The 22167-nt window shown below is 37.7% G+C and overlaps 1 protein-coding gene and 1 non-coding gene across 4 annotated transcripts in view; one reads left to right on the forward strand and one right to left on the reverse strand.

Moving 5' to 3' along the window:
* Nucleotides 1-854: 854 nt before the first annotated feature.
* LOC123618538 (U6 spliceosomal RNA) lies at nt 855-957 on the reverse strand. The gene has a single exon (XR_006726970.2). It is a non-coding gene; the product is annotated as a U6 spliceosomal RNA (small nuclear RNA).
* An 837-nt stretch (nt 958-1794) lies between these two features.
* CBFA2T2 (CBFA2/RUNX1 partner transcriptional co-repressor 2) overlaps nt 1795-22167 on the forward strand; it is a 130711-nt gene continuing 110338 nt past the window's right edge. Inside the window, exon 1 of one of the 3 annotated variants that reach the window (XM_074347144.1) lies at nt 1795-2000. In XM_074347144.1, the coding sequence (XP_074203245.1) occupies nt 1967-2000 (34 nt within the window). In that variant the 5' untranslated portion in view covers nt 1795-1966. The remainder of the gene's footprint in view (nt 2001-22167) is intronic. The other 2 variants (XM_074347143.1, XM_074347145.1) reach the window with 2 other exon arrangements.

The following is a 22167-nucleotide window of genomic DNA, read 5'->3' on the forward strand; positions in this document are numbered from 1 at the left end:
CAACAAGAATTTTTTGAGCACCTGCTGTGTACTAACAACTTCCAGGCATGAAGGGCAGAAGCTAGGAGGATACTGGGTGAGAAAAGAGATTAACAAAAAAAGAAAGTGCATATAATAATAACATTTTCAAAATGTACCAAGTACTGTGCTTTTCATGCAACCATCTTGTGAACTAGGTACTATAATGAGCCACTTGCCAAAGCTCAGAAAGGTAAAATGACTTGTCCAAGTCTATATAGCTGGTAAGCATGGAGCCATAATTTATATCCAGTTTGTCTTGCTCTAAGCATTTGGGTTTAGATTTAGCACAATTTTAGAGTGTACATAGTGTGTAGGTGTTAAGAAAAATTATCCAATTATCCAAAACTTGGAAGTAAAGCAAAAGAATCAAGCATGAAACTCAAATTTGTTTTTTTAGTTAACAATTATGTCTTGGCAACCTTCTCTTACTACAGTAGATCCACCTACTTTTTAAATGTTGCAAATTATTTTCTATAGTCTATTTCACTAGTTCTCCACAAAAGGCATTCAAACCAATTCCAGTTTTTGTTCTTATAAATAATTTTGACATAAGCTTCCTTCTTATGCACCATTTTGTGCACTTAAGCAAGAATTTCTTTAGCATGGAGACACACAGGTGGAATTTCCAATCTAATGCATGAAATAATGGCAACTCACTTGGTGTTTTCCTGATTATAAGGGAGATTGAGCATCCTTTAAAAATCTTTTTTAGCCATTTAGATTTCTGTTCTGTGTAATGTTTATTCATTCTCTCTGTCCATTTTTCTACTAAATTATATTATTTTTCTTACTGATTTCTAGGAGTCATTTATTTTGAATACTGATTTTTTTTTTTTAATATGGAACACTCCACGAATTTGCGTGTCATCCTTGCGCAGGGGCCTTGTTAATCTTCTCTGTATTGTTCCAATTTTAGTATATGTGCTGCCAAAGCAAATGCTTAAATACTGATTCTTTGCTGAATATGTTGCAAATACTGTATCCCAGTCTTACTTGTCAAAGACAAGCAAAGTTAAAAAAAAATTGTTTATGGTATCTTTGTACCTAGAGGAGTTTTATGTTTTAATTTTAATGTTATGTTTTAATTTTAATCCCTATTTTTTTTTAATCCCTGGTTTTGAGACTTTGAAAGGCAGAATAGTTCGGAGTACCTCAAAGTACTGGGTCAGAAGTTCCTAGGTTCTAATCTCATCTTTGCTTTTTGCTAACAATAACCAGTGGACAAGCTGGTTGTTGGGAAAGACCATTCCGCATGTGTAAAAAAAGGGAAAAGACTAATACCTCTTTCCCTCAAAGTGAGGATTGACTGGATGGAGTGTATAAAAATAGCCCAATAATAATAATGATATTGATAATGATTTATCAATGTTACGGTGATGACATTTTAGACAATTGTAACACTGTAGGCCAAAAAGTGGAAGTAACTTGCCCAATGACATGCGCAAAGGCGACCAGATAACCTGGAGAACTCAGGTAAGGCGTTGTCCCCTCCCTCTAAGCTCCGCCCACTAGGGCTCCGCCTCTGGGCCTTGGCCGCTGCCCTGGCCACAGCTGGAAGCCCTGCGCCTAGAATGGGCCGTGTACGTGACGAGCGCGCGTGACGCCGGAGGGGCGGGACTGAGAAGCAGGATGGGCCAGGATAGGGTGGTAGGTTCGCGCGGAAGGGGCGGGGCAGGTCAGTGGGCGGGGTTTAGCGGGAGCTGGTCTTGGGGCCCTTCCGCGTGCGTCGGTCGTGCGGGCGAGAGCGCGCGGCGGGGGCGTGCCCGGCGGGCGGGGCCAACTGGGGGGCGGGGCGGCGCGGCGCGCGGCCTAGCGGTGGCGGTGGCTGCGGCAGCTGCGGCGGCCCTGAGGTTGGCGAGCTTGGCGGCTACAGGTCCCGCGGCGGCGCCGGCGAGGAACCCGGGCCGCGGGTGGAGGCACAGGCGCGCGGCTGCGGCGCTCGGCGATGGTGGGCGTCCCTGGAGCGGCCGCCTTCCAGCGTAAGCGGGGCGGGAAGGCGGGCAGCTGAGGGGGGCGTGTGAGGGGCCTGTAGCTCCACAGGCGCGAGCTCCCGAGAGGCCCCCAGCGCGAGGCCGGGGTGGTAAACTGAGGCCCCAAGAAGGGCGGCGAATCCAAGGTCACGCGGCGGGCTGGGCCTTCCCGTGCTCCCGAGGCCGCCCCAGCGCTTGCTGCACCTCTGGAGGGCTCGGAGCTCAAGGTGTGAGCGATATTGCGGGGACTGCGGCCTCGGAGTCCTCGCCGGGCTGGCGTCCACAGAACTTGCCCGCGGACAAGGATTGTTTTGTTCTCCTGGCGCCGGGGCTACTAAGTCCGGCTCCTGGGGAAACATTACACACGCCCAATTTCGAGAGGTGTGTGGCGTCTGGTGGAGGAGGTGAGGATGGCCACTCTGACGGGCCTGTTGATTGGAGGCTCAGGGGTCGGACTGCCTGGGTTCACATCTTGGCTCCCTCATTTACAGGCTGTGACCTTGGGTCTCTCCGAGCCCCATTTCCCCATTCTGCAAAATGGGGGTGTGAAGAGCATCTCCAGCATCTCTCCATCCTGGTTCTGGGTTTTGTGAGGCCAAATAGAAGGCTTGGCGCGGACTCTGGTATATACACAAGCGAGAAAACTGCCATTATTGTAATCGCTAAAAAATCTCGTCCTAGGGTGAACCTCACTCGGAAAAGCTCGAATTTGTTTAAGATTTTAATTTTGCCTTCGGTTAGTCCTCTTTTATGATCCGATAGTTTTTCTTACCTACATTTCTCCTTTTCAGCATTTGTCTTCTGTTCCTACTAGAATTGTGAGATCCTTGGGGGAGTGGTGGGTGTCTTAACAACGATAAGATTTTAATTGTTTCTCGTCACAATAGCAATGATAGCCAACATTTTTTGAGCAGCAGACATTTTGCATTCTATTCAGTTAATATTTATTAAATCATCTATTAAGTAAAAAGTACTATTTTGGCCCAGGTAATATAGCAACAAACTAGATAGACCAAACTCCAAGCTTTGAATTTAGTTGGGGGGGAGGGGAGGGAGAGACATTGGTGAATGGAAAAACAGATAAATCCATTTTTTAAGTTTTCTCTCATTTAATCCTGGTGACAATGTAGGTAAGAGTTAAGTAGTTAATACGTATGCCCATTTTGCAGAGAATGAAACTGAAGAACAGAAGGATCCCTATGGATCTAACCTCAGAGCCCACGTTCTTCAGCATATAAAAGGGAGGCTTTACCCAGCCTCTCTTTTTTGTTTGGCACCCATTAAATGTTGGATTGAAGAAATGGAAAGTAGATGCTTCCAGCTAATGCCTCTTCATAGTCAAGTCTGCAGTTGCTGCTTTTGGTAGTTTGATCCATTCCTTTTGGAGCTTCTTACTAAAGAGGGGCAGACAGAGATGACCCTTTAGGTCTGACAAAGGTACGTCATCTGTATAGTGAAAGGACCTTTTATTGAACTTAAATTTTTTAATGTCCAAATCTCTTCTGTGCAGTTTTCAGTTTAAAATAGGCCCTAAAGTACAGTTTTTGGTTCTGTACTGTAACTAAGATTTGTTTGTTTATTGATTGATTGGTAGTATTCCTAAGAGAATTCTATATTACATACCTAGGCAATGTTCTTATTATACTTCTGCTCTTAACCTGGAAGCATTACAGTAAGTTACATTAAAATGTTGAGAGGACTTTTTCAGTGAGATTCTCATGATATAGTTAGAGCCAACATTGACCATCTACTAAGCACCAGGCCATGTGCTGATGTAGGGCTTCCAAAGATGCATAAGAGCAGGCTCTGGCCTCTAGAAGCTTACCTACCATCTTGATTGGCTGAAGTGCTAGGCAGAGAGAACGCAGGAGCTTAGAGTCCCCAGGGGAAGTAGTCTAGAGCAGTGGCCTCAAATGGTTTTAGTGTTCTTTCTGTCAGTAAATATGCACACACATTATCTGAATGTTTGTTTTAAATTATAGTTACAGTGTTGACTGTACTGTCTATTATATACATTTTATAACAAGTGCGAAGATAGACATTTTACCAAAGGATGAGTTAAAACAAATACAAGTAGAAGTTCCCAGTATTGTTTTCCCACACCCCGGTGTGTGAATAATAACTATACTCCCTGGAGTGGAGACCATTGGCCTTGTGGGACCTTCCCCTCAACCCATGAGGTCTGTTGAAATTCAGTTCTGGAATTGTGCCTAGGTTGAAATCTTGGGGTCCAGTGCTTACTATCTTTGAGACTTCTGGCATGTTATTTAACCTTCCTGTTCACTTTATTTTTCTCATCTATTGAGATGATGAGAGTTCTATTTCATTTGCAGTTTTATTGTGATGATTGATATGAATATATTAATATAATGTATATGTTAATATATGTAGAGAAGTTATACTGGGGTTGACACTATTTTGGGTGCTGTTAGTGGCTGAGGATACAAAGATGACTTAGAATCTCACGGTTTAGTAGGGGTACTGCACAAATATATGGATAATGGTAAAGTGCTTTAAGTGCTCAAAGTAATGGCTTTTGGGACTGCAGAGTAGGCATACTAATTGTTCTTTGAGAGTCCAAGTAAGGTTTAGGTAAGGAGGTGACATTTGAACCAGGCCTGAGAAGGAGAGGGGCTTTTACCAGGAGGATGAGGCGTGGACCTTGTTGGCTGAGGGTGTAGAGTGGAAACTGGGATGCCTTCGAGGGCTTGGTGAGTAGTTCTCCAAATCTGTACCTGCAGGGAACGTGATTGAAGCTTGGATACCTTGTTGAGTTCTGGCTGGAGTTGTGCCTGGCAGGGGCCAGATGGCAAGGAAGCCTGTTCTAGAACTTTTCATAGCACAATAGCTCTTTCCTTTCTGGTGGCACTCATTCTGCCTTCTTAGTTATCTAAGAATGTAAACTCCTAAGTATAAGCTCTTTGAGGGTTATGATAGTATCTGCATTATTGTGATTTTTATTTTGTGTAGCAAGGGAAGTGAGAAGTCCATAAGTATGGAGAAAGGTATATAAATCCTTGGACCATCAAATAATTCTGAATAGTTATAAATGGAATGATAAATGACCATACTTATTAGTGAAAAACCCACGCACAAATATTTTATGGTAGATAAGCCCTGAGCATTACTATCCAAAAGGGATGAGAATTGTCATGTTCAGTAACTCTTTCCTTATCTGGCACTTAACCCATTAGGATGACAAAGAGATGTGAAAGTACACCTGGAATGACTTCTCTGAGGTTGAATTAGCTGCCTTCCATTTTCTTCTCTAGGTCCACTCCATCCTTTCCCACCTTGTTCTATGGCCTGGGAAGCTGACTTACATAGACTATATCAAAGGGGTTCCTTCCCATCTGAGATTACAGAATTTAATTACCCTGCTCCTTTCCTATGGGTGTTGTCTCTGGCTCACTGTGTCCCTTGATTGAAGATTGCTGTTCCTCTAAAGGTGGTCCTTTCTACATGACTTGCTCCTTCTGTGTTTGGAAAGTTTGTATTTCCTTTGTTCCTCTGGATACTACAACTATCCTTTATGATTATCTTATACCCTGGCACACCCTTCTTTGTAGTCGCCTTATTAAACCCTCCTTCATTTGTCCTTACTGGAGTATGCTATCTTTCTTGCTGGGACCGTGACTATGATCGAAGCTTGTATACTTTGTTAACAGGATAACTCCTCAAACTTTCTCTCAAAGCTTACTCATATTCTGCATGTACCTTTAACAAAGTATTTGAGCCCAACTCATAGCAGATTTAAAAGCAACAAATCAGAGAGGAGAGGGGCTACCCCACGTAAGCATACTGGCAAAGATAGGGTCTCACCCTTTCCTGTGGTCCTTACCTACTATGCCACACTGATATATTTATTCATTTTCACCCCAAAACTATTGGATAAGAAAAAAAAGCAGAGTAAGATTAAAAACACCTGTAATCTGTGACCACACTCAAGACTAATTAAATTGCAGTTAGTAGCCTGTTTAAAAAGGTAAGGATGTACATGAGGCAGGTTGTTTGGCATAATGGAAAAAGCAGAATTTGGAGGCAGACTTTGGGTTTGAGGCCTGTTCTACTGGGAAGTTAATTCAACCCCTGAGACTCAGTAGTTTGTTTGTTTAATCTATAAATGTAGGTAACTCCTGCCTAATAATAATAATAATGACTAATACTGAATGTTTATTTTGGGCCAGATACCATGCCAAGCATTATAGTTACCTTTAGCCTTTTAATCCTCCACTCTTTTAGGTAGGTGTATATCCTCATTTTACAAATTAGGAAATTGACTCAGATGTCATAGACCTAATAAATGACCAAGCCCAGATTAAAAACTAGATCTTTGACTGCAAAGCCTGAGTTCTTAACCTTAAGTTAACTTATTTGAAATAAGGGGATGGGGAGCAGAGGGTATAGCTCAGTGATAGAGTGTGTGCTTAGCATGCATGAGGTCCTGGGTTCAATACCCAGTATCTCCATTTAAAATAAATAAACAAACAAACAAACGTAGCACCCCCCCCCTAAAAAATAAAATAAGGGAAGGGTTAGTTCAGATAAGATATCTAAATACTGCTGTACTACAGAACTGTTTGTTTCTAGCCTTTTTGAGGGGAGGATGTTCAGAACCTTTGTTGCCCCATGTTCTGTTTGTCCCCCCACCCCCGCCTCAAGGCAAAGTTCAGTGAAATGAGCTGAAGGTTTTTTGTATAGAATTGGGTGTAAGTTTTCCTATTAGGAACAGAGTTATCCTTTGATTTTGGTTGTTTTGAAGATTGTTGACTTTGATTTCGAGAATTGGGACTTATTTAATTGAATCATGTCTTGGGCACTTGCAATGATTTTTATCTTCATCTCAGACTTTTGAGTACATTTATGCTGGCTTGTAACCTTTTGGCTTCCATACATACAGATAAATTTTTAAAATACACAGAGAAATTGACTTTAAGCTTGTTCTTGAGTATTAAGCCTGTTGTGTGGGATATGCAAATACAAACTTTATCATCAGTTATTTGAATTTAATGAAAGCTTTTAGACAGAAAGGATGGTTTAAATGATAGCGTACAGTGAATGAATGCAGCACTAGGATAAAGATAAATTATTTCACCAAGTTCATACCTCTTCCAGGGTAAGGAAAACAGGAGGAAAGAAGTGGGAAAGTAAGACTTCTCACCTGCTGGTTTTATCCTCAGTCCTTAGTTTTCGAGTATTGTTTTGAACCTCATGTTATAGAAAGTGATCACTTAAATTTGGAAGTTTGAAGGCTAATGAGGGAGACTCTTTCCCCTAGTTACTGTTTCTGTTTTAGTGAGATTACAAAGAAGAGGGGCCTCACTAGTGCTGTACTGACTGGACCCGTGTGTAATATGAGCTAGTGTATGTACACGTGACAGAGCCTGTCTCTGGTTAAGTAGCTTTTGCCTTTGTCTCTGGTTTCTGTCTCTGGCCCCTCAAAGGCCTTCAGGCTATCTGAAATTATAGGGCTGGCTCGGGTATCGTAAATTAAACTTGTGAAATGAGTCTATAGCAGATATGTCAATGGAATCTGTCAATCCAGTTGAATTCTTTTTTTTTTTTTTTAAATCTTCGCTTAGATTTTCTACTGGGCACTTTTAACATATTTCATCTTACGTAGTTCTTAGAACAGCCTTGAGAGGGAGTTAGCATCTCTGTTTTACAGATGAAGAAATAAGGCTCAGAGAAGTTAAATTAATTCCCCTAGGTCACACAGTTAATCAGTAGCAGATACACTATTCACACTCAATCCTGATATTGATTTCATTCATTGTACATTGAGATATGAGTCCAAAACCCACTGTTTTTTACTCTCTGTCACATGGCTGCTTTTTACTAACTAGATTAGAGGTTTTTAGACATGTGTTCCAAAGAATCCCAGTGCTCCCTGAAGATACTAGATTTCCCATCATCTTTCTTCAACAACTTTTTTTTCCTGACATTTTTCTTATTAAAAAGTGTCCTAGGAATGGATATAATTTAAAGACTGCTGTATTAGGTCTTGGTCTTGTTCAGAGGTATCCTGAATTGGCCTTAGTGATGAATTAAACAAAACAAAACAAAAAGGCAGCAGAAATTCTCAGCAGCCTTTACCAATTCATCCCATATGTTTCCTGATTTTAGCAGTGAAGCAGATGATGGCAATGAACATCAAAAGCCCAAGAAATGTCTGTGCTAATTTTGCATGGCTCTGTGAGGAGCTGTCAAATATGGATCATCAAATATAGTATATGGACTATGCAGTGAACCTTTACTTTGGAATGTAGCTCTTTAAAATATGATTCTGCCCCTCTATTTTGTTTTTGTGTTTTTTGGTGGGGGGGAGGTAATTAGGTTTATTTATTTATTTTTAGAGGAGGTACTGGGGATTGAACCCAGAAACTCGTGCGTGCTAAGCAGGTGCTCTTCTACTTGAGCTATACCTTCTTCCCTGCCCCTCTATTTTGTATTGCTGTAATTAAATGCAGAAATCAAAGTAAAATTCCAAATAATTCAGAGCTAGGTATCTTCTGTCTGAATTGATAGCTTTGGAGTTGGCTAAACCTTTCTATTAAATTAACTGATGGCGACAAATATGTAATGTAATCTGACCTCTCCAGCAGCTCAAGTGAAATGTTAGTGCCAGGCATAGCATAGCTCCCTTGATACACTACTTTGACCTTTTCCACTCTTACAGATGTTTCCCTTATTCCTTTGCGAACTTAGCCATCTCTATGCAGAGGTTCTGTCTGCTTTTAATTTTTCAAAGCTGCATAAGAACAGACATTCAAACAGCACGGATTTATTCATTTTTACCTTATAACTCTAGAGCAACACTAATCAAAATCACTGTTTCCTCCAATTCACATACAGTTTTTGGCTAGTTACTGTCTCCTTACCACTACCCATCCTCTCCTCCCTTCAGTAAAAGCTGAAATACCAGTGACATTTTTCTCCACCAAAAATGTGGCAGTTTTTTTTGTCTTTAATATTGAGAAAGTGATTATGTCTTTCATTTTGTTTCCTTCTAGAGAAGTAGAGTCAACCTTCTGGGGAGGAGGCAGGCAGAAAGCAAGATCTTTATGGCTGAGATTAAAGGTAGAGGTGGCTTAGGAGAGGAAGGTTCTGAGTGGTGAGGGAGAGATGGGGGAAAAGGTGATGATGGTCTTAGCTCCTCAGGCATTCATTCACTAGCTGCTTAGAGTTGCTTAGAACTCAGCAATTCTAGTTTTCATAAGCTCCTCCTTAATTTCCCTTTGGTAGGTTGGTCTGGCTAAGTGGTTTAAACTATACTCATCTCTTCTTAAATATATTGCATGACACTATGTTAGAAAAACAAACATATTCAAGGATGGTGATTTGCATTATTGAAAAAAACACCTTTTTTTTTTTTTTTACTCCTTTTTCTTTTTTTTTCCAAACTTCTGTATTTTGACACAGTTTCAAATTTAGGAAAAAGTTTCAAAAGTATTGTTAAAATTCCTGTATGCGCATACATTTACCTTGATTCCCCAAATGTCAACATTTCACTTTATTTTCTATGTTTTTTCTCTTTATATATGCATATTACTTTTCTTAACTATTTTAGAGTAAGTTACAGATGTGATACCTCTTTACCCTAAATAACTTACTGTATATTTCCAATAAACTAGGACATTCTCTTATGTAACCACAACAATATATTTATCAAAATCAGGAAATACAGACTTGGTATAATATTATTATCTAATATACTGACTTTATTCAAATTTTGCCATTTGTTCCAGTAATGTTCTTTATAGGGAAAAAAATTTTTTTTCTAGTCTAGGATCCAGTCCAGGATCACATGTTTAATTTAGTTATCCAGTCTTTAGTCTCAGTTTGGAAGAATGCTTCAATCTTTCATAACCTTGTCTGTTTTGAATGGTATAGGCCATTTATTTTGTAGTATATCCCTCAGTTTGAATTTGTCTTCCTTATAAATAGATTCAGATTGTGCATTTTGACAGAAATATCACAAAGTGGTATCATGTCCTCATTGCATTCTATCAGGAGGCACACAATGTCCATTTGTTCAGTCCTGGTGATGTTAACTTTGATCACTTGTTTGGGGTGGTCTGTCAGGTTTTTCCACTAGAGTTTTAATATTTTCTTTTTAAATTAGTAATGTTATGGGAGATACTGAGTTGATGTAAATATCTAGTTTTTGTCAAACTTTTACCTACTAGTTGTAGCATGATGATGTTTGCCTGAGTCAGTTATTACTATGAGAGTTGTACTGTGATCTATCAGTTCTTCTTTGCTTATTAGTTACTACTCTGCTGCAGAATTTCCTTACCCTTATTTATATATATTAATATGGATTCTTATTTTATTCAGTAGGTTATAATGTTACCATCATTCTTTTGGAGTGGGGGGAGTTACTAGTTTTATTTTTATTTTAATGGAGGTAATGGGGATTGAACCCAGAACCTTGTGCATGCTAGGCATGCATTCTACCACTGAGCTACAGCCTCCCCCACCATTGTTACCATTATTATTTATTGTGGTGTTCACATTGTCCCAGATTTGGCCAATGGGAACCCCTTCAAGCTAGCTTTTGACAAGTTCCAACATTCTTGACCCACTTCCTTACTTTCTGGCACAAAAAAATATATCCTGCCTTGTCTTCCTATGTGACCTTTGGAATCAGCCATTTCTCCAAGATACTTCTCTCCTAATTCTTGTTAGTGGAGAAAATTACTTTGAAATCAAGATCTGGCTGCTGTGTTTGCTCATTGCTATGGGATGTCATTGCTTCTAGATCCTCTTAATGGGCAGAGCTAAGAAATGTGTATATAGATATGTACATGTGTGTGTGTATATATATATATATATATATATATATATATATATATACACACACACACACACAAACACACATATATATCTAAATTTATTTCTTTTTTTAATCTACATATAATAAAAACTGAAACTGAGCCAGGGGCTCCTGTGCCTGCAGCACAGAAAGCCAGACTCTGACAGTAGGAGTTTGCAGTAAAGTAAGGATTTACTGCGGGGTGCCAAGCAAGGGAGTGAGACAATCCTCAGATCCAATCCCACTTGGTCTTTGAGTTAGGGTTTTTTTTTAAAAAGGGGAAGAACAAAGAAGCTGGGGCTAATCATCTTCTTGTGACATTTCGGTGACACTTCTTAATCGTAGTTTTGGAAGTCAGGATGTCTCTGGTTTATGATTCTCTGGCCAAAGTGGTTCATGGCTTGGGGATCTGTTAGCTCATCTTGCCCTGGAGTAATAACCTGAGTATGTATGTTAATGATGATGTCTATAATAGCAACTTTAGTACATTAATGATGTTATCGGTAACAGCAATTTTAGTCATCTGAATCTAGTTGATTAGTGTTCAGTTAGGATTGAGGTCAGAGGGGATAAGAAAGGAGTACAGTTTTGTATAGAGAGATTAATCATAAACTCCGTAAGGGAACTCAGTTTCAAAATTCTATGTTCAAGATGGGGAGGGTATATAGCTCAGTGGTAGAGTGTATACTTAGGTACTGGGATCAATTCCCAGTACCTCCATTAAAAAATAAGTAAATAAATAAACCTGATTACCTACCCTCCAAAAAAAACCAAACAAAAACCAAAACAAAACTATATGTTCATACTAATTTAGCCTTTATCCTTTTTGTATTTGTAAGTCCTTTGTCTTACCTAGGGATTGTCAATCCAACTCACATAATCCACAATATATTAACTTATTTGCCCAATCCTAGAATATACAGGAAATAGCTCCAGAATTACTGACCTATGTTACTGTGAAATTCCTACCACCCGGAGTTCAGTTAGTAAACCTGTTTGCAGTTTGTGTGTGTGTGTGTGTGTGTGTGTGTGTGTTTTATTTGTTTGTGTTTTGTCTTTATTCTGAGGGTATATGGTCAGTGTATTGTATTTAAAAGTTACTTTGGGGTAGCTCCTCAGTGATTTAAGATGCAGTTCAACTTAAGAAATTTGATGTGTACTTTTTTTTCATGTGTACTTTTAAGATCAGATTTATCATATAAATCCAGACATAGGTGAAAAAATATTTTGTGTGGTTTCTTTTTTTCTTGGTGCTTCTGTCTTGACAGAATTTCAGAATAACTTGAAATTCTTAATTTTAAATAAATCTGTTTTCTCTTCACCTTTTGCAAATGCATTTAATTGACTCTCAGCCATGGAGTGTCTTCTTTACCCTGGGTGAATAGTTTTAAAATTTTATATGATTCTAGTAATTTATAGCTGCTGACTTTTGGTTTTGACACATAGTGAACATTTTTAATTTTTTTCATGTAAAAAGGCGGAGTGATTTGCTACTGAGTAATTTGCCTTTGAAACTCCAAAGAAGGAATTTTGGTGTGCTGGTTTCTTAGATATATTTGTAGGCCAGAACTGTAGGTTGCCTTTTTTGACGTTTTGGTATATGAGGAGAACAGAAGAAAGGGAGTAGATGATGATGAATTAAAGTCAAGTAATGGTGACTACTGGAGTGAGCACTGTCAAAATAATACTGATTCTTCAGAAAAGAGAAGCACCCTGCCTTCTGATGTTAGTAACAGTCTTCTCTAATACTGATTGAAGAGAGAGAATGCTTTCTCTGAAAACATGGCATCTCTGGTAAAACCTCCACAGAGAGGTTTAACCCAGCAGTTGTTAGGCAGTTTAGTTAAAATTTCTTAAACAAATACTGAACCAAATAGAGCATAAATATTGTAATAATTAAGTATTCCTTTTTTCCCCCAGATCTGTAAATGGAGTAGTTTCTTTTTTAGCTAGGTTTTTTGAGCTATAATTTACACACAATAAAATTTACTCTTTTTAAGAGTACTGTTCTATGAGTTTTGACAAATGTGTACATTTGTAATCACACCAATCAAGATGTGCATTATTTCTGTCATCCCCAGAAGTTCCCTCATGCCCCTTTCCCCTCATTTAGCAGCCCCTGGCAACTACTATACTGGGTTTTGTCCCTCTAATTTTTTTTTTCTGTCTAGTTTTTACCTTTTCTATGTCCTATAAAATGGAACCATACAATTTTTATGCCTTTGTATCTGCTGTCTTTCACTTATTGTAATTTGAGAGTCATCCATGTTGTATGTATCTATAATTCCCTTTTATTGCTGAGTAGCATTCCACTGTATGTTCCATGATTTTTTAAAAATTTGTTTACCAGTTTATGGACATTTGGGTTGTTTCCTTTCCTGTTTTGATGATTATGAATAAAGTTCTAAACATTTATGTTCAGGTCTTTTATGAACATAAGTTTTTGTTTCTCTTGGGTAAATACTTAGGAGTTGGATTGCTGGATTCTATGGTAATTTTAACTTTTTGAGAAACCCGAAAGTGTTTTCCCAAGTGGCTGCATTGTACCATTTTGCATTTCACCAGTAATTCCATTTGCTCTTTGGTTGTTTCATTTTGTTTTGTTTTGGAATTAACTGTTAAGGAAATAGTGTAGCTGGTGAAATGAATTTTGATTTCCAGTTTCTACTTGTGAAAGACATATTCTCTGTTCTATTTGTCTTCTTTTGGAATCAGTGCAGTCATTTTTTTTTTCCAGGTTTCACTTTTATTGGGTAGAATTGTGACAATTTAACTGCACATATACAATATATTGCACGTAAATACATATATACAATATATTGCACATATTTCTTTTACTTTTACATATATGTACTGATCATTGTTTCTAAGAACAGTTTAGAGCTTTAGCTTTTTAGACTTATGTAGTTATCAAAGGAATAAAGCCAACCACAAAATAAGTATCATGCAGTAATCCAGTCAATAAAGGACAGTCAGGTATGCTTACCCATGTTCAAGAAATCAGTCATCTAAGTTATAAATAATAAGTAGTTCTCCTGTGTCTTTTTTTTTTTTTTAGATTCCACATATAAGTGATACCATATGTCATTTTTCTTTCTCTTTCTGGCCCACTTCACTTACAATGATGATCTCCAGATCTATCCATGTTGCTGCAAATGGCATTATTTCATTATTTTTTATGGCTGAGTAATATTCCATTGTGTGCATGTACGCGCACGCACATGTGTGTGTGTATACACCACATCTTCCCTATCCAGTCATCTGTTGATGGACGCTTGGGTCACTTCCATGTCTTGGCCATTCTAAACAGTGCTGCTGTGAACATTGGGGCATATGTGTCTTTTTGAATTATATTTTTCTCTGGGTATATGCCCAGAAGTGGGATTGCTGGATCACATGGTAAATCTATTTTTAGTTTTTGAAGGAACCTCCATACTGTCCTCCACAGTGGCTGCACCAGTCTATACTTCTACCAACAGTGTGATTCCCTTTTCTCCACACCCTCTCCAGCATTTATCGTTTGTAAGTACAGTCATTTCTTATTTACATATCATTAATAGAAATAATAGCAACCACCATTTACATATCAGAATAATTTTCACACATTATCTAATTTTTACAGCAGTCAAGTGAGTTAGGTAGTAGTAGTCTCATCCTTTTATTTCACGTAAGGTTCAGAAGTCAGATGATTTGCTCACTGTCACACAACTAGTATGCAGGAGTGTGGTTTTGGGGAGCTGGAGCTGTGAGGGTGCATTCTGTTTCTCTTTAGTTAGAAGTGTAATGAGTGAGAACATGAATATCATCTCAGTACTTCCTTTCACCTCCAGCTCACAAGCAATGTAAGCTGGAAGATCTTTGAGGACAGGGACTGAATCTTAACCACCTTGGCAGCCCCGTGACACTTAGCACTTCTTGGGGTTTTTTTTGCACTGTGAGTTTTAATTGAAAACATTAAAACAGCTACACAGAGTGTTCTGTGTCCTAACATTTTGTTGATTGCTCTTGTAAGGGAAGCCTTAACAACTGGGTTTTAATTAAGTTTGGGCAGTGATTGTCCATCTTTCCCCCATGTAATTGATACTGTTGGGAAGAATTGTATTAGGAAATGGTAAAGCAAAGATTCTGGTTCAATCAGTGGAGGCCATGAATTTCTTGGGAAGGAGGTGGGATGCCAAACATGCCTCAGCCACTGAGCCACTGAGCCGCAGCTATGGACATCAACACTTGGCTTGCTGTGAGCTTTCTGCAGGTCTCTAAATAGTCCATGCTAATTTTGTGGCTGTGGGACTCTGAAGAATGATTTGGTAAATAAGGAGAGTTTCCATTAAAACCATAGTTTTTAAATAGTAATCGGAGATCCTAAAATCAGTTCCTGGTATCTTTATGTAATTCCTGATTATCCCTTTCTTTTTCGGTGGATTATTTTGGTTCACTTGCCACTTCAGTCTCTTGGTTCTTTTTACTCTGGTAGTTGAGTTTAATAAATCATTTATTTGAGGGGCCCAATATTTATATTCTACTGGAAAAACAGATAGACAGCTAATTATATAAAAGTTGGACTATCATGAATTATCAGGAACCTTTTTATATAATCAAACTTCATGAATTGATGATAATGAGTTATTATAATGACTAAACATCATGGATTTTCTAAGGTAGTCTTAATTTCAAATACTCATTTACTTTCACAAACATCTATTGAGCCCCTAGTCCTGGATGCTGGGGTATATAAAGGGAGTTATAAGATCCTGAAGAAGTTTAAATGCAGTCCAGTAGTGGGGAGAGATAGATTGATGTTTTAATACCAAAAGATAAGCAGTGATAAAAGCATGGTAAGAACCACCAAGGGTAGGCATCTGATGTAATGCATGTGCATGTATGTATGGAAGTGTTTCAAAAAAGGTTTCTTAGAAAAAAAAATGATGTGTGTCTTGAACCAAATCTGTTTTTCCTAACAGCTTTTTTAAAAATTAATTTTTGGACTGGCAATATATTTATATAACTCAACATTTAAGAGTCTTTTTTTTTTTTTTAATGGAGGTGCTAAGGATTGTATCTAGGACCTCATGCATGCTAAGCATGCACTGTCACTGAGCTACTACCCTTCCTCCACATAGTTCAACATTTTAAAAGTACAGGGTTATTTAGTGTATAGTCCCTCTTACCTCTGTGCTCCAGCTATACTTTCCCCTCCTTGGAGGCAACTAGCATTACCAGTTTCTACTGTATCCTTTCAGATATATTCCTGTGGGCCATATAATATCATGGATAAAATAACTTTTTGCATTGTATTTCATTGAATGGATGCATAATACTTTCTTTTCTACAGTCCACACTGACATTTACATGTCATTCTTTTGCTGTTAGAAACAATGCTGCATAGCTTTGTAAAAAATGTAATTTCATGAATCTGTAGGCTAAATTCCTGGAAGTAAAATTGCTTGGGCAAGGGGTTCAACTTGTGTAATTTTGATAGATGTTGTCAAATTACTCTCCAGAGATAGTATATCAATTTTTATACTTCTACTGGCAAAATGTGTGACCCAAGTAAAGAAGGGTTAGGAGATAGGGGAAGTTAAGACTGGACTAAGTTTTGGGGGAACTAAAAGGTATGTTATTGAAGTATAAAGTGCTGGGTCAAGAATGGCAGGAGATGAGGCTAGAGAACAAGGCAAGGGCCAGGTTTGTGCTGGGTTTTATTCTATAGCTAATGGAGGGGAATAGAAAGGATGAAGGAATGACATAGTTAAAATTGTGTTCTAAATAGAGCACTCTGGTGGCCCTATGAAGATGGATTTGAAGGGGCAAAACAGGAAGCAGTGAAATAATTAGGTTAATGCAGTAGGTTTGTCAGACCATGTGTCTCAAATTTGGGTTTGGAAACTAAAAGTGATACAGTGTGCTAAGTTAGGAGATAGAGGAGATAGGTTTAAAAGAGGAAGAGTTTAGCTCCTTAAAGGTAGTAAGAAAGGCTTCACTGAACAATAGTTGCGTTTTGGTGGATGAGTACATCTTGGGTTGGAGAAATGGGATAAAGGAAATTATTTCAGATCTTGAGATTGGAATAAGACAGGAGTAGACAAACTTTTTCTATAAAGAGCCTAATAGTAAATGTTTTAGGCTTTTTGGAACACATGTGGTCTGTGTCACATCTCCTCCTTTTTTTTTTAAAAACAGCTCTTTAGAAATAGAAAAGCTGTTAGCCCATAACCCTTACTGAAACAGGTCATGGGCAAGGTTTGCACAGGGTTGGGATGGAGGATGGCCTTAGTTACTGACTCTTGGAATAAGCAAAGGCATCGAGGCTGGAAAGTGTAGGATATACTTAGCAAAGCAATACTAAAGGCAGGTTGAGGCAGAGCTGTGGGAAACTTTGAATGTTAGGCTAAAGAATTCGTCCCTAGTATAGATACATTGAGGAGTCACCTATTGTACTGACTCCAGAAACGGTGATATTTTGCCTAGTACTGTAGACTTACTGAATTATCAGCTTATAAAAAGCCTCGCTGGAAGAATTGCCTTGTGTAGATGCTTGTGTTCTCATAGTACTGCTGATGGCTTACCATTAGCATGAAATAGAGGTCTAACCCACTCAGTAAGACTTCTAAGTATTTTAATGAATGGTATACATAACTCAGAAAGAATCAAGTTAAGGAAGTAGAAGAATTATTATAATTCAGAATTTCAGGAATTCAATAGATATTGCTAAACCTTTCTCAAATTTTTTTTTACTCGCAGTTTTGAAGACTAGGAAATAAAATGTACAACAATTTAGCTGGTTTTTTTTTTTTTTCCGTTAAACAGCTCTCCTAACCTAACTATACAATTTCCAGGTAAGCTTTCTATTGTTTTAAACCTCTGGTTCCAGACAACTGGAAAACTAGTTTTCCTCAGGATTGGTGGATTAGTGGTATGCAGTCAGAAATATTTGAGGGAATTATTAGAATATCAGTGTGACACCCATATTATGATATGTTTGGGGGGAAGAGGTCCGGTATGTTTTTGAAATAGCCTCTCAGATGATTCTGTCACGTTTCTGCCCCGTTAAGAGCTATTGTTTGAACCAATTTATGTCCAGTGAGACTGGTACAAGTACATTCTTTTATCTGCCATCTAGTATGAAGGAAGAATTGAGATAGAACTTTGCTATCCTGTAAAGACTGCTCACCTCTGGTATGTTTTGGCAGTGAACATTACTAACTCATATTGTCAATTTGCTATCAGCTTTTCCTGATGAACTAATTCTGGCCTTATTCAGTTTTTTATATATATATATATATAATATATATATAATATTTTGCTTCAGTCTCTTGTCTTATGAGCTTTGCACCTGTGTTAATAGAAAGTCAACTTTCTTCTTATTTTTATGAAACTGCTTTTTATCAGCACAAAAACATGGACCATGATTAGCTATCCTGCTCTTGCTGCCCCTATGTTTTAAAACTCATTTTGAGCACTTAATGTACACATAGTGGGTATGCAGATTTTTGTTGAGGCAAAGGAATGTTATAAGTAAAGGAGAGTTAAAAGATACAGGATCTCTGAGTTCCTTCTCATTCCCTCAGTCTGTGATTCCATAAATTAAAAGAGAATCAATCCTGAGGAAGCTCAGGATTCTCAGACCAGATTATACCACACCATACATGGTATCTGACAACCTTTAACAATTGCTTGTTTGTTCCTTTTGGTAGCTACAGGTGAGCAGGGTAACTATGCAGATTATTAGGATATGCAAAGTTTGAAAACAACAATTGGGTCAAATTTATTTATCAGTCATCTTTTCTAATTAAGGCTATCATTAGCATTTTAAACTCTCTAATTTAAAAAGTTTATTATTTTATTATTTTTTGTGGGGTGGGGAGGTAATTAGATTTACTTATTTTTTAATTTTTTTGATGGAGGTACTCGGGATTGAACCCAGGACCTTGTGTATGCTAAGCATGCACTCTACTACTGAGCTATTTATTACCTTCCCCCCGAAATTCTCCAGTTTTTTAAAGCACATGTTGGTTGTGGCAGTGAAAGCTGTAATGTGCAGTAATCAAAGCTTCTTTGATTATAGCACATCTTCATATATGTAGATTTAGAACTAAGTGTGATAGGATTATTTGGATGGTTGAAAAGGATGTATAAACTTAGAGGCGTTTATTATAAACTTATAGGGATCTGCTATGAGAAATAGGAAATTGGGATCCCGTTAGGGCTTAATTGGTTGACTCCAGCTTTTAGCTTGGAGGCTGCTGAAGAGTTAACTTATTGTGTGAGAATTTGACTGTGTGTAGAGCACAAGTTTAAGGAAAAGATCTGTTTGTATTTTTATTCATTTGCCAGATCAGTCCTACTTACATGTGAAAACAGGCAGACAGTCCCATGTCAGTTAAATATTAGAATGTAACAGACTGATTTTGATCCCACAAAATTAATATTTTTATCAGATTTACCCTGATGATGATGTTTTATAAAAAGAAAGCTTTGGAGAAAGATCTGTCAATAACGAGTAAATTTTTCTCATTTAAGTAGGGGTCTTGTATCTAGTTAGACAGTATTGCATAGTGAGAGAGGATCTTTAGGTTGATTTTTCCCAACACTTGATTCCAGTTTATAGATGACGGAAGATGCGACTTTAGCTAATCACTTAATCTTGAATTATATTTTAAGTGGAAATAATAACTTACAGCTTTTAATAGAAGGATGTTTAAAAGATAAACGGACTATTGGCATAGTAGCTGTTTGGAAGATAACTTAATAGTGTTTCTTTTTCCCTGTATTTTTTTTTCTTTTTGGTAAACTTCGTATCTTTATGATATTAAACAAAAAATTCATAAATCTTAAATGTATAGCTCAATGAATTTTCACAAAATGATCGTAATTTTGTGTAACTGCTATCTGGATCAAGAAATAGAACTACTTCGGAAGCCCACCTCTCACCTGCTGCTTTTTTTTTTTTTTTTTTTTTTTGCTGTGGGCTCAGAGAGGTGGTGGTTTGGATCAGAACGTTAATGGTGGAGATAAGGAGAAATAGTTGGATTCAGGATATTTTGAAGGTGTAGCCTATAGGATTTGCCCCAGTGGTTGGCTTTCGGGGGTTGTGTGTCAAGGATGACTCTAAAGTTATTGACTTAAATTGCTTATTTACTTGATTTGAGAAACTAGGGAGAGGATAGAAGCCCTCAGGTAGGTTTGGGCTAGCATGGGGAACCTAGAATTTGATACGGGACGTTTTGTATATGAGATGTCCATTAAATATCCAACTAGGGATATTGAGTAGGCAGTAAGCTATATAAATAACGTGGTGAATGAAAATAGAGGTTGGACCTAACATGGCCTTTGGAATGATGTAGAGAGATCAGATAAATTCTCTTTATGAACACTTGCACAGCTCATCATTTGAAATTTAGATTACGCATACTTCTGTTTTTGTGAGAGCTATTTGATAAGGAAGTAGAATATTAGGAATTTATTGAGAAAGTTCCTGGGTACTTCTTTGAAAGATGTATGACTAAAATTTACCAGACTTTGTGTAGATTTAATGTAGTCTACCATAGTTTCTAATGTGTTATTCTGTAGAAAATGATTATTGCCATAATGACCTTAGAAGCTCTGTATGACTATTAAGTACATGGTGAATTATCTAAAGGAAAGCTTTAACCACATAGTGTTTCACATTGTATTTTTATAGCATATTTGTAATATATACCTAATTTTAAAGATAATAGTTTACATGGGGATTTCGTATAGATTACTTTATTCATTGCTCACAACAGGCTGTGAATTGTACCATTACCATCTTTATTTTACAGTTGATGAAACAGAGGCTGCATGGATAATGAATTGACTCACTCAGGGCATGTCCGTCTGTTTACGATAGCAGAGACAAGATCTGAAGTCAAGTCCTAACTCCATAGCACTATATAGACTGTCAGCTACCATGTTCCATTTCTCTGCTATGCTGAATCAATGATAATTTATTATGTACTGTTTTGTATAGACACTGTAACTTTTTATTTATTTATTTATTTATTTATTTATTTAATTATTCTATTATTTAACCATTTTATTTTGGTGAGGGGGAGGTGATAAGGTTTATTTATTTTCAGAGGAGGTACTGGGGATTGAACCCAGAACCTTATGCATGCTAAGCATGCGCTCTACCATTTGAGCTATACCCTCTCCCCGACACTGTAAATTTTGAAAAATATTTTACAAAAGTAATATAAGACATTCTTGTAAAAAATTTTATAGCAAATTATAGTGAAAAGTAAGAATTCCCTTTCACCTCATTACTGAAAGTTTGTGTGTATTTCCAGACTTTTGTATACCTTTACACACATCTTGTAATACACAACAGTATAGTGGGTTTTTTTGTAAATGGACTCATACTGTACATAATATTTTGCAGAGCCTATAATTTCTGGTCAGATGAGAAGTCCAGAAAACTGCTATGCCAGATCTTTGCTTTAAACAAGAGCAAAGACATTTATCTCTTCTGTTGTTTTAAGTATCTTGGAACAGATTTTATGAACGACAGCAACATTCAGTATTGATTTGTTCCATGCTAGTAGTGAGATGCGTTTAAAGTGATCACACCTTTCATTTCAGAGAACTTTCCAAATGCTCTGTCAAAAAGGCAGATATATGATTGGCTATTCTAAGAGGCTGCCAAGAACCATTCAAATCCTTTCCCTTTTCTCAGAAAGTGCAAGGTTGTCCATTTTGGAGCAGTTGGGTTTTGCAGATACGCTTATTACCTGTGGCTGTAGGAGATGTTGTTTCTCCATGTGTCTGATAGAAGAAAAAGAAATTGATGAGCCTATAACTAGACAGAACTGTGCTGGAAATGAAAATAGGTTCTTTCTGCTATTGATGACATAGAGGAAGAAAAGCTTCAGGTGTATCAGACTCTCCAGGCCTAAGTCATAGAAGCCTTGTCAGTTTTCAGTTCAGTAATGCCATAAAGATATTTTGGTGATTATTTTCACTAGTGTAAACTAATACATATGACAGATTATGCGTTTTGCTTTCAATCTCTAACTTTTAATTAGGTACTCTTTAAATTCTCATGCTGTTAATATTTGCATAAGACCTTCTCTGGGATAGTCATTGGACTAGGTAGACATATTGGGGAGGTACTGAAGTAGGCTCTTGCTGGAGACAGGACAGGCCAAACAGAAATTTGTTTGTGTATGTCTCAGAATTCCAGAGTAATGAAGGTGAATTAATGTCAAGTAACTGGTAAATGTAGACTTATTAAAATAATGATTAAGAAGGGGAAAATAACTATATGTGGTGTACACTTTGGTATGAATGCAGCTTCTGGGACTTCATCTCCCAGAAATTTAAATTCTGTAGTTTGAG

The sequence above is a fragment of the Camelus bactrianus genome, chromosome 19 (genome assembly GCF_048773025.1).
Source record: "Camelus bactrianus isolate YW-2024 breed Bactrian camel chromosome 19, ASM4877302v1, whole genome shotgun sequence".
NCBI classification, from domain to species: domain Eukaryota; kingdom Metazoa; phylum Chordata; class Mammalia; order Artiodactyla; family Camelidae; genus Camelus; species Camelus bactrianus.